Source organism: Galeopterus variegatus, unplaced genomic scaffold (assembly GCF_000696425.1).
Source record: "Galeopterus variegatus unplaced genomic scaffold, G_variegatus-3.0.2 Scaffold5446, whole genome shotgun sequence".
NCBI lineage: Eukaryota > Metazoa > Chordata > Mammalia > Dermoptera > Cynocephalidae > Galeopterus > Galeopterus variegatus.
This window is the reverse complement of record NW_007731557.1, coordinates 47,233-60,852: the sequence shown is the minus strand read 5'-3', so window position 1 is coordinate 60,852 and position 13,620 is coordinate 47,233. Positions and strand designations below refer to the sequence as shown.

Sequence of the window (13,620 nt, the reverse complement as noted above, 5' to 3'; positions counted from 1 at the left end):
GACAAATAAATCTGTTACAAGGCTATTGTAGATTATTGAGATGATAAGGATTTAATTAAGCAATGTTTCAGTGGAATAGAAAATGTGGGTATATATAAATGACATTATAAAGGAAAAATCAACCGAACATAGTGCTATTGTGAAGGGCGAGGAAGAAACAAACAAGCAGACACTTCAAGCATTGACATTTGGGAGAGTAGAACAGATATTCAAATGTCAAGAAAGAAAGGTAAATGTAGAGGAAAGGCAGTAAATTTGGCTTTAGAAATATTTCATTCCCCTCCTTGAAGATTTATTCACTTCTAAACACACTTGCAGTTACCCAAGGAGTCATGAACATTTGCACAAATCTTCCATTGTTGGGTATGTATGTGCGATTGGATAGATGGTGCAATTCAAAATTCAAAACCAGACAATTTTCCTGGCATTAACCATCAGTTGGGTTAAGCTCTTTTGAAGCTTTGCATCTTACTAGAGTATCACTTAGAATCTGTTAAACACAATTTAAAAGAAGATTTTTCCAAGCCTAGATTTAAAGCAGATCTTAGTTAAGCATCAACTGTCAAACAAACCACAAAATAAAATAATAAGAGCCTGTTTTAGCATTCTAATCAAAGATCTGCCTTGAATCTTCCACATCAAAATGTTACACACTAAAACTTTCCCGCTATCCAAAAGCTTTGGCAATGTTCTGATATAATATGAGTATTACTAGCATGAGAGATAGTGTCAGTACAGCAGAATAGGTTAAGAACAAAGGCTTTGGAACCAGACAGCTCTGGATTTGAGTCCTAGCTCTGACACTATTCTTGAGCAAATAACCTTTTTGAGTCTCAGGTTCCTCATCAACAAAATAGGGATAATGATAGTAGCCACCTCAAATGTTGTTGGGAGAATTATGTGAAAGAATGAATATAAGTTGCCTAGCATACAGGTAGTGCTCAATAAACAAAAGCTATTCCTTTTACTGTATATGGGCTAATTTGGCACTAGGTGCATAGACACAGGAGAATAACAGAAAGCTATTGCAACAGTGCAGTTATTGAGTGATGGAGCTTACGTTAACATTTTATTTCACATTTAAGCAAAATTTTAGAAAAACTCTATTCCTCTCCTCCTGCTAGTCTAGCTTTGTGATGCTACAAAAGGAGTTTAGAACAAAGGTAGGGGGGACGTTAGGGAGTTTCCAGACACTTCAGGGACTTTCTAAGCAGTTTATATGTCAGTGGTACAAATATTTAAATCAAAGATTCTGTACCACAATTAGAGGCCAAGTGGATCCCTTTTAGATGATAGCATTTAGAAAACACCTCACAGAACATAACTAATTGTACTTGGATGTGAGATTTGAAATCACATTTATGCTTTCAATTATAACACCTTACAAGCTATACATTTTTGCATGGTTCACAAAAATTCTCATACACAGAGCCTCATTCCAGCTCAAACTCTCCAGGCTGGATAAACAGGCATTACTGCACCATGTTGCTCTGCTCAGTGTAAAGGAATGTGAGGTCATTAAAAACGTTCCACATGTTTTCCTCTCTTTCTTACTTTAACCCTTCTCTAGCAACCTGAAATACTTCTGTATCTTAAACCTTCTTTGTTATGACTAAGATCATTTTAAAGCCTTCACAAATAGAAGAGACATTTTTAGAGGTTTCATACAGTTTAGTTATCAAGGAGGCCATTTCCTTAAAATCTCTTTGTTTCTAGATGGGAGGGTCACAGTACAGAACACAGTGATATTCCTTATTCACATTATACAAATATAAAATTTGAGAAGTTTAATTTTGTTTAGTGGGTTTTTTTTTTGGCAGGAGGGTGGCTTACTTAGAATTTTGTGATCCTTTGAGATCTCACAATTCTCTCATATCTATGTAAGCCTCCTTTCCTTTTCCCAGAAATTCAGCCTTGTTAAAGACCAAGGAAACTTTCCTTCTTTAAAAAGTAACATCCTTTGACTCACGAACGTAACATTGAATAAAAAAAAAAAAAAAAAAAAAAAAAGACACAAAAAGGCACACATTATATAATTCCAAAGTTCAAAAACAGGTACAACTAATCAATGGTATAAGAAATCAGGAGACTGTTACCCCTGGTGGGGAGTGATGGCAGGAGGGTGGGGGTGGGAGAGAGCAGAGAAGCACTTTTGGGGTCCTGGTCACGATCCTCAGCTTGAGCAGCCTGCTGAATTTTGTGGAAACAAACCAATCCTCTAAATACTAGAATAAAGCTCTTTGGTATTTAAGATGTACTTTTCTCTCAAATAATGAACAAGTACGACGTATTTTGAGAAGTAAAATTAAATTAAGTTAAATTTAAAAAATAAAATAAAATAACACTTTACTTCATACACATTAAAGTTAGAGTAAGTTTTGAAACTAGTGCACATTACTAATTTCCCCCCAAAGTGCCAATAGCCAAGGAGAGTAAATGTGGACCTCCACGGGTCCAGGGGCACAGGCTGTGGCACACTCTCCAAGTGTGAAATGCCTCTAGGTTTCACATTTGGTCTTTTAAAAAATTCATAAAAAAACTTTTACATTTGGTATTATCTAGGTTTGTTTGGATACTGGTTAAGATTTAAAACATTTGTTTCTCATATTCAAACAAACCCTAATGAAACCTTCAAGTGAAATTAACCCTTTGGGAAGATAGCCCGTGTGTATCCTGTGGGGGTGGGAGCCTTCTAGTTGGAGAGGTTGACCTTGAGTTTTCCTAACCTCGTCATATGCATTTTCTGATGCTGAAGTGGAGACCATCTGACCGTGAGTAAGAAGACCTGGATTCAAGCACATCTCTACCACTCGCAGCTGTGTGATCGTGGGCCAGTCACTTAACTTCTTGGAGCCTCAAGTTCTTCATTTACAAGCTGGGGAAAATAACGGGTATCCAGCAGGCAGTTGTCCGACAGGTTCAAACACAGTTATGTGCCACTTTGCCACACACATTTTTAGAGTAAAGCTTCATCGACTTCCTACATCTGCGGAGAAGAGGCCGTCACAATGAACTTGCCATGGGGTGTTAGGTGTGTGTTAGCTCTCACGTCCTGAACAAAACTCTGCTGTTTGACTATGGTCTGTCCAGAATGGCCTCCTGTCATAAACTTGCTATTTCTTTGTGCTGCTGTTACCTGGTATGTGTAAGTAATGAAACAGCTGCTGCATTTCAATAGACAAAGGCTTACAGTATGTCTGAGGCAAGGCATTTATTGCTGGGCTTTAAACTTCTTAAACAATTCCATATGGAGACTTGAGTGGCAGAACACTTAATGTAAACTTTCAAAGGAAACTGCCCACCAAATTCTGAACTTTATGAAAGTTGGCTGAAACATATTCTTTTTTCAGGAGGCCGGGTAGCCCTTCCCATTTCAAAAAGGAAAGGCCACAATGCCACATTCGATCGACCAGGAAGAAATAGAGGACCTGGTTTTAGGCATTTACTGGTTCTGGAGCAACTAGCTTTTTTCACCCAAAGCCATTTATAAAAGCAGCAGAATTAGGAGTTAAACTATTAGTTTTCTAGTTGAAATTCTATTATTAATTCTCTCACTTGGAGATCTCTTTACTAAATCAAATAAAAAACAGCACATATGCATGGCACAGGGCTGGGTATTCACTGTGTTTCAGTTTCCTTGTACTCAACAGGACATATGGGATGAACAAAAGGGCCTGGGCATTCTGCACAATAAAATGCCATGAAAATATGAGTACATTTTAAAAAGGAGATATATATTTTTACATATATAGAATTATGTACATATAATTTTTAAATACATAATATATATTACAGATATACAAAACTATACCTTTTCATATACAAGGGTCCTTCAGAAAGTTCATGAAAAATAGAATTAAAAGATCATATGAATCTTCCCATGAATTTTTTGAAGCACCTTTGTATATAGTGGAAAAAAAGCAAATAAAATAATACTCAAGAAGAGCAGTCATTCTAGCTATGTAAAACTAGTTTCTGGTAGAAAAAAAGTTAAATTTTGAACAAAGATAACCATAATTTCATAAGAATTCAGCATTACATGTTACTTTTGCTTTCTCCACATTCCTATTAGTCTCTGATTCTGACCTTGGAGATCAGATGTTAATTTAAGTCTCCTTTCTCGTGACTCCTGTGTGAGTGAGGTCTCTCTCAAGACAACTAACAGAGCTTTACCTCCAATGACAGTACCCTGTAGCTGGGTTTAGCCATTTCATTACAGCAAGCAACCACACGAGTGAGGAGTGAAGGGAATTACCCCTACATTTCTTTGTGTGTGTGTTTCTTGAGAAGGTGAAAGCGGGATAGATTGTAATAGGTTTTTTCTTCCTTTCAACTAATTTGCGTCAAACTACTCCTCACAGCTGTAGACAGGAAGTGCTATTTCCTGTGCTGATGATTTAATACAGTGCAGAGCAAAGCAGTGTTTGAACTGATGGCAGTGCTAATGACTCTCGGTAAAACAGTGAAAAGATAAATGATCCCTAATCAGGAAAATGTTTAAATAAGCAAGTGCCTGGATATACCACAGCAAAACAACCTGAATTCATTTAAGTAAAAGTTAAGAGGGTAATTTTAAAAATACACAGACTATTTGTTTAGTACTTTATATTTTTTAAAATGGCTTACAGCCACATTTATTTTATTCTCTGACAGTTCTGGGAGGTACCTTGGTGTCCTTAATGTAGTTTCAGAGTGACTGATTTCAATTCAGAGGAGCTAAATGATTTGCTTCAGGTCACTCATCGATCAAGCTTAAGAATGAAATTCATAGTTTCCATATTTCCAATTTATTGCTTACCTGCTACTCGTACTTCAAAGCATCCTGCTAACTTTGTTTGAAAAAATGAAATGTTTTGTATATGAAAATAGAGTTAATTGAAAACAAGATTGTTCACATTAGTACTTGGGGTTTCTTACAGTCAAGAAACGCAAAGATCATAGACAATGAAGGGATTGTCATAGTTAGAAATAAAAATTGAAATTAATCTTGAAATATGAATAAGGCAACCATATTAATTTCTTACAATTATATTTTTCATAGTACTTTCTTATATACTATTTTCTGGAACAAATCCCTGAATCAGAAATACTTACTATCATTCACATTTTACATATGGAAGAAACAGATACACAGACATTAAGTGACCCATCTTAGGTCAACAGTCTGTAGCAGACTCAGGTTTAGAACGGAGGTTTCTCCTGAATTCTAGCTTGGGGCCCTTTTTCTCTATTTTGCTATCTAATTTTGATATCTTACAAACAATGTTCATTATATATCATCAGTTTAAGTAAAAATATATCCTTAGAAGACAACTAGGAATAAAATTGTTGGTATCTCACTTACCAAGATTCAGAAAAGCTCTCTATAAAACACCCTATAATATCTCTTATCTAAGAGATAATTTCTCAAATAGCTTGGGGTATTATTTGAACTTTAAAAAGTTAACTACCAAAAGAACCAAACTAGACCATCTAATATGAGTATCACATCTTGACTACAATAAATAACCATGAGAAGGGAGAGATTCTGGACAATATAGACCCATTGATGGCTAGTCCAGCAGGATCCATTGAGATTCACGGTTATATCTTCCTTACCTTAGAAAAGCAAAGTTAACTGATGTTGTATCTAAGGAGATAAGGCAAGAAGCCCTTTCCCATAATAAAGTAGCATTCCATAGTTTTTAGAAGATGAAAATAATCACATTAACATATGATAATATATGTGTGTGTTTGGAAAAAATATATTCTTTGCCTTTAATCTCAAGGTCTAGGAGCCAGAACATCTGGTTTTATTGCTGGTTTTGCAATTAATTTATACCAGGACCATGGCTGTGCTGTTTTTGCTCTGCTTTATTGTGAGCAAATTCACACCCTTCTAGCAGAGAGCCAATGGGGAACACCTCAGTACTACAGCCAGAAGTTCTAAGTGTTCTTTTCTAAGTTCTCTCTCACTGGTCAGTAACCACTTGTAATGAAAAATGGTGAACCTGGGTAATAGGTACAAATATTTCAACTGTCCAGAATATATCACAAAGAAGCTGAAGAGAATGTGCACAATTTCCACAGCAGGATGGGTCAGAAGTTAAAAGGAGACAGTGTATAATCACTTACATTATTGATCATAAGGTGCATTATCGTTTTTGGAATCAGGTCTCGGATACATTTGTTGATAATAGACATGTAGGAGTCCACAAGATTGCGAATGGTCTCCACTTGCCTCTCCAGTTGTGGGTCCATGGAAAAGTTTTCAGCTTGGCCATTCTCATCATTTTCAGTCTAACAGAAAGAAAACGAAACAGATCATCTCACATTCATTCAAGAAAAAAATACCAGACATTATCAGATGATCAACTTCTGCTTAGTATACTTGAAGTTTATACCACTAGATCGTAACTTACATTTTTATCTTATCATCCCTCCATTAATTCTGAAAAGAGATCAGAACCTCACAGTTATTATCCCACTTCTAGCCTGCCACATTCTAGGAAAAGTAAGTATTATAATTCTGAATGAATGTTGAGATGAATAACCAAATAAACAGTGCACCTAACAACATACCTCCAGAGAATAATCTCATCTTAAGCCATTTGCAAGCTGGCCAAACAACTGAATCCAAACACATGATGCAGATGTAAACCTCTGGGAGGAGTCTCCAGGGATTCTATAGATTAGAAATAACCTTGGTGTTGTTCTGGCACTTCTACTCTGCTCTGGAATGGATCAGCATTTGGATCAGCCCAGATTCAAACCTAAATCTTTTAGGGCTGGCCTGGAGCCAAAGTAAGAGATATAGAAGATACTTCATTTTCCCATGCACTTGCTGGAATTTGTTATGTAAATTCATGCTTCTGTCATCACTATTAAAAGCTGGCTCCATTGTGAAAAACGTACAATTTTAACTTCCAACTTGTTATTCTTTGAATAAAGCAGAACACATCTATACACAAAGAATTTATTTGTGCAGCATGAGAGAAGCATCTGTTTTCTATACTATGGGACTTGAGTTAATTAATTCTGGCTTATCCACCAGAGGTTGGGCTGGAACGGCATCTTCATCATTAAGCGTTGACCTATTGGCTTGGCATTGAAATCAATTTAGAACAAATGGTCTCCATTTCAAGTCAGGTTGAACCATCTAAGCCCCAGAACATGATACAGATATTGTTAGTGGTCTGGCTACTTTCTAGCATTTGAAAAGATTTAATTACAAGTAAAAAGGGGAAATAATTTATTGCCTCCAATGTGGACATGAAGTACTTTTCTTTGGAAATGTACATACTTTGATCTGCCAGGTTTTCAATCATCCAATCAGTTCTAGGCAAAGCACTGTGCTAAATAGCTTAACTGGATCTATAAATGACAAGCTTTTCCTTTGAATCGATATGCATTTGTAAAAGGCATGTTTATAAGCCACAAAATCAACAGTAACAAAGATAAAAATCAGTTCTAGTCATTTACATAGGCTTCTCTCACTCAGAAATATCTAATACTTAAAAAAATATTAAAATAATATATGCTCACTCGAACAAACAACAGTCATTTTCCAATCCTGAGAGCATGGCCACATGCTTCTGGGTAATAGTATGAAGACATTTCTGAGGCATTTTACTGCCACAACAGCAAGGTAGAGAATTGGAAGATTGAAAAAGGACAGTTGTTCCCTTACACCATTTCTTTAAAAATGGTCTTTGTTCACTGAAAGAAAGAATTAAATCAAGTCTTACGTAGTTCTTTAAGTTTACTAATTTATGCTATAGGCACAATAGGACCTGGGATAAATAGGGAGAAAGCTAAGACCACAGAGTTGGTAAAATGATAGAGGAAAGGTCAGCCATGGCAGAGGAAAAAAACAATCATGTTCCCAAATTTCTTTCTGCCCCATAAAAACCCCTCTAAATCTCCAAGTGCATTTCACAATGCACCAAAATTTTAAGAGTCAGTGGTAATTGTGATGCCATATTAAAGGTATTGATTTGAAAGTGAAACTTCTAGGTTCAAATTCAGGCTCTATTGTACTGGTTGTGTGGCCACACTTCGGTTACCTTATGTGACTGAGACTCAGCTTCCTCATCTCTAAAACGGGTATATACTCACCTGGAAAACTAGTGGCAGCTAAATGAGATGATGTATATGAAATGACCTAGTGGAGGGCTTCATGGGTGCTCCATACATGTTAGTTTCTTTCCTTCCTTTCTGAATATTCATGGAATAAGAACTATCTGATTCTGAACACATATGATAGAAATTTAAGATGAAAAATTTGAGCTTAAAACATTTTCAATTCGAGCAATATAAAAATGCCAAACTATACGTATTTTTACACCTCCATGCTTTGTCCAAGCTATTCCCCTTGCCTGGACTCTCCTCTTCCCACCATCCTTTGCCCTCCTGTGAAGACCTTTCATCGTCCAAAGCCCTGCTTCACCATCACCTCTCCTAGACAAGCTCCTGATGGCCCTCCGGCCCTCCACACACCCTCCTCTGCTCTTTACCTGTGCCTTGTACTCACTTTTATTATTCTAATATCCATCTTAGTTTTATGCTTCTCTCCTTACTAGACTTAGGATCTTATTCACTCTCACTTCTTAGCATCTAGCACAGAGGTTGGTGCACAGGAGGAGGAGAAGGAGGAGGCATTAATACTACAAACAAGTTTGCCAAAGTCAAGGAAGTCTCTCCAGTGCATTTCAGGGTCTCCAGGAATACCTACTTGTTAGAGAAACTGGAGACCAGGGGAGCCCCAAGTTGATGAGTTAGGATCCACTACTACTTGGTAATAATGAGGATGATAAAATTATTACGAAGTTATGTATATAAATGAGAACAGGTGACCTACAGCTTTGTGAAGAAAACATCTTCTATACAAAGCAATATAAACCTCCATAATGAATACAATTCAGTTTATCTCTCTGGTCTAAAACATTCTTGGATTTTGCTATTGTATTTAGCAGTAGAGGGTGATGGCATTTTGGCATCAACCTACTGCCTTTCCCAGAAACATTTATTGAGCACTTGCTGTGTTCCAGGTACTGTGCTAAGCACTTTATGTAGAAGATGTGCACCACAACCTTAGCACGTAGGTACCATTGTTATTGCCAACCTCCAGAATAACACATTGAGGCTCTGAGAGCTGAAATTCATTCAATAAAAGATGAATATGATTTTAAACCAATTTCTTTTCTTTAGACATAAAAACCCAGAAAGTATTATGAAACAATGAAACATCCTTAATAGGAGTATATCAAGTTAGTTTTATAGATAAAATAATAAATGTAAAACAGATATCATCAATGTACTTATATTTGTAAAAAATGGCTGAGCTAAAAGAGAAAAGCAGAATAAATAGCATGTATTAAATGAATCTCCAGGAATATGAAACACCAGCAAAATTATTTCACCATTCACATTTTCATATAGAAACATTGTATTTCCATATTTTGCATCATTCTTAACATTTAGCCCTACTTTGCTTTTTTGCATATCAAAATATGCAAAAGACACTGACTTTCACTTTTTGAAACCAGATGCAATTAATAAGCAAAGTGTCAGAGTGAATAGAGAACACTAGCTTAATTCTCAACATTAACAAAAAAAACAGGCCTTCCAAAATAACCAGTAAAACAATTTAAAATTCTCCGTAGCTTTTGGAAACACTAGTGGACACATGGTCACATGCAAATTTTAACTATTCTCATAATACAGCAGACATCGTGGGGAGTCACAGACTTCAGAATGCAAATTTGATTTCTTTTCTGATTTCAGAAAGAGAGAGCAGTAATTGCCCCTTCTAATATGTCTAAGATGAATGGAAAAACATGTATATAGATGAATTTTTTCTTTTAAATGAGTAATTGCAGAGAGCAAACACTCGCTTTTCTCTAACCCCAGTTCTAACCAAATTCTCTATTGTGCTCTTTTCTGTATGTATACTGTGTATGACTATGTATTTTTTTCTTTGTTTAAATTATAGGATTGCAGTAGGATTCTTTGCAGTCGAAGCACTGAAGTGACAGCTGTTTATCGTTATCCTCATCAAGGGAATGTAAAATAAAAATAGTAATTTGTCTCTGATCTTTGAGGCAAAAACGAATGGTCTGAAAACATTTAACCTTTTATGTGCAGGTTCATTGATGCTGTTTACAAAATGTGAATAATATTGTAGAAACCAGCTTTCTTCTGAAAGATACAATGGACAGGCCTTCCTATGGTGATTTGTTTTCTAAATAGCTTTTGAGAAATCTAATTCAATTTAAGCAACAAAAAATAACAGCCAGCATTGTTAGATACGAAGTTGTTTATAAAAATGATCATAACTTATTTTCTTATAAAATTATTTGCACACTATTTAGGAAACAGTCTGTTTTACAAAATTTTAATTCAAAAGCTTTCTTTTAAAGGCTTACTACTTTAGCAAGTGGGGGAATGAAAGTGTTGAATCAGAAGGAATTCCCACCATACCTTGAAGCGTTCATCGTAGAAGCTCTGGGCTCGTTTTTTTGGAATGACTATTTTTCATGTGTTTTTTTTTTCCTTTCCTTAAATTTCTTATTTAATTATGTCACAGGCTTGTTTCGGCACCATTGAAACCATCTAAATAAAGCTGGTGACTTCAACTCTTTAAAAATGAAATAATAGAAATTGAAAATATCCTGGCAGTAATACAGTGTATGTACATAAAATACTATAGAGCTAATGTGGATTGCGGCATCTCTTCTCACCAGTGGAGAGCACTGAACAATAATCTGTAGATCTACACAAGTGATTTTTCCAGATAACCAAAGCTTGCCCCTTTTTAAGCATCAATTATTATTATACAATTCTCCACTACCTTACACAAAGAGCAGAAAATTTTAACTTTTTCTTAGTGCATCAGGTCATCGTTATGAAAACTCTGTTACCATGGTAATGTACCTTCAAATTTTCCAGTCCCACATTATCCAGAATGTTTTTACTGAAAACTTTCCCCACTCACAATCATTCACTTCTAATCTGCTGAGGCTACAAAGGTATGCAACCAAACTTGTAAAAAACTATGTGAGAAACATGCTCCAGAAATCCTCCAAGGGTAGTCTAGGCTAGAGTCTGGCGCTTTATGACAGGTATTTTATTGATTAGCTCAACAGATATTTATTTGGTGTCTGAGGTGGACTGTGAGAGAGACGAAGTCTAAAAACACAGGCCTTGCTGTGAGCTTATCCTCTAGCAGGGAGGACACAGGTGTCAGATGAGTCAGTGAGTCTGAGCTGCTAAACGAGCTCAGGGCACAGTGGACCTCAGGGGAGTCTTGATGGGTGGGAACACTTGGAAAGGACATTAAAAGTTGGGTGGGATTTCAAAGACAAAGACTGGGACTGAGGGAACACTCGTTATTTTCTCTCTAGGACTTAGCACGGTGCCCCACAGGTATCAGGGGCTTAATAAATACTGTGGAATAAATGAAGAAAAATGCAACACAGGCCATTTTGGGAGGAAATGGGTTTTTGCTTCAGAAGGAAGCTGAGAGACCGAGCTCTGGATAGCTGGAATGTTGCTATGAGTAAACGTGAATAATTGCTTGAATTCCTAGGACGGAGTTCTCCGGTGGAGCTTCTTATTTACCTGGGCAGGATAAATAACTATTTGCTTCCAGCACTGTATTTTGATTAATATAAAGATCTTGACAACTCTGATTGAGGATGTCTACAGATCTGAACCGTGATTGTAGTCAAAATGCTGCGCAGCAAAGGGGACATGTATTGCAAGAAACATCCATAGTACAGGAGAAAACACTGAGCTTAATCTGATCCCAGTTATCTAGCGATTAAACATGAAGCCAGGACTGGACTTTGTCTGCTTATGTTATTTTCATTTTTATTCTCCCTCGCCTCTTCTCCTTTGCCTGTTATTACCTTTTTATTCTCCATATAACTTTTAGTCTGTTTTCATCTCAAAGTAGCATCTTAATGCTACTACATTACATTACAAAACTATGTATATTGCATTACAAAACTATGTAAGGTTAAAGCAAAATTAAACCACCATTAAAAAAAACACCCTTAGGATTTAAAAATGCTTACTTGATTAAAAAACATAAACAACAAAAGACCTTTCTAAATTCTGATGTAGTTCTATATCTTTTTTCTTTTCAACTCTCTCATCCCAAAAGTATTTTTATTTCTGTGGTGCCAGCATATATCTAAGTCCCTAATAAATAACTTGGATGATGACAGTAGTGAAAAACTAAAATTTGAAGGAATAAGGGGTGAAAGGATTTGCCTCATATTACTGACAGTCATTTAAGATGCATTGTAACAATTGCTTTTATTAACAACTGTGAGAAAAAAAATGTAGATATGAGGATTCTTAGAAAAGTCTGAATCTTGGCCTGAGGATTCCTAGAGATAATTCCAATATAGCTTTTAATCTACCTAAAGGCCTCCATTGCTTTACGTAACTGATAAATTCATAAATATAAAAATTCATGTGTCAAGTATTTTAAACACAATATAGAATATTGCTATTTAAACAGTTATTTCTAAAATTTAAAATTTGTTCTAGGAAAATCTCAGTCTTTATATACTGAGTTTGCTTACCATAAAATAACCTTTCATACAAACAATAAATGGTTGACACGAAATAATTTAAATGGTTACTTTAAAAATAACCACTCCCTTCATCATCATTTTTGGTTTTAGGTAGTGGTAATTTTGAAAGGGCTAAAATTAGTTTTCAAGTATCGACTATTAGGAGAAATATCCATGTTTGTTTAAAATTTGTTATGAAGAAAATCCTTTCCCTAGAAAGAACTAAAATTAGAGTCAACTGATACAAATTGCCTTAAATTTATTTTTTAGTGAAAAAAACAAAAACAAAAAGATTCCTTTGAAATAGCAAAACAGGAACTGAAATATTTCCAAAGAGAAAAATCTCCAGAAAATGAGAACAGATAAAATAAGGGTGAATATAAAGACCGTCCGTGATGGTTAATTTTATGTGTCAACTTGTTCGGACCATGGGATGCTCAGAAATTTGGTCAAATATTTTTCTGGGTGTTCATGCGAGGGTGTTTTATGGATGAGATTAACTTCTAAAGTGGTGGACTTTGAGCAAAGCAGATTATCTTCCATAATATGGGTGGGCCTCATCCAATCATTTGAAGGGCTGAATAGAACTAAAAGACTGGCCTCTCCTGAGCAAGAGAGAATTCTCCAGCAGATTGCCTTTGGACTTCATCTGCCACATCAATTCTTTCTAGTCTACAACAGGCTGTCTTTGGACTTGACCTGGAACATCGGCTCTCCTGGGTCCCCAGCCTGCTGACCCAACCTGCAGATTTTGAACATGCCAGTCTCCATAATCATGTGAGCCAATTCTTTATAATAAATCTCTTTCTACATATATACACATTCTATTTGACTATTTCTCTGGAGAACCTTCACTGATCCACAGTCCCACTACAGATTATCAAAGACAGTATGCAATTTAATGTTGCATTGCTCAGTGGAGTTTACAGGTGCTGTAAGAATTCCAAGAAGCAGAAGAGCAGGCAGGGCTGTGACAGAGTTCCACTCGTCCCACTGTAATGATTTACCATTACTTCATAGCATTCTCTGAGGGAAAAAGAAAGGAGTCAAAAAA

The 13,620-nt window shown here is 36.0% G+C and overlaps 1 protein-coding gene across 1 annotated transcript in view; it reads right to left on the bottom strand.

Annotated features, from left to right (window-relative positions):
- Positions 1-13,620, bottom strand: part of LOC103604857 (dynamin-3-like) — a 68,165-nt gene that overhangs the window by 24,459 nt on the left and 30,086 nt on the right. Inside the window, exon 2 of the mRNA XM_008589433.1 lies at positions 6,115-6,279. Within this exon, the coding sequence (XP_008587655.1) occupies positions 6,115-6,279 (165 nt within the window). The remainder of the gene's footprint in view (positions 1-6,114; positions 6,280-13,620) is intronic.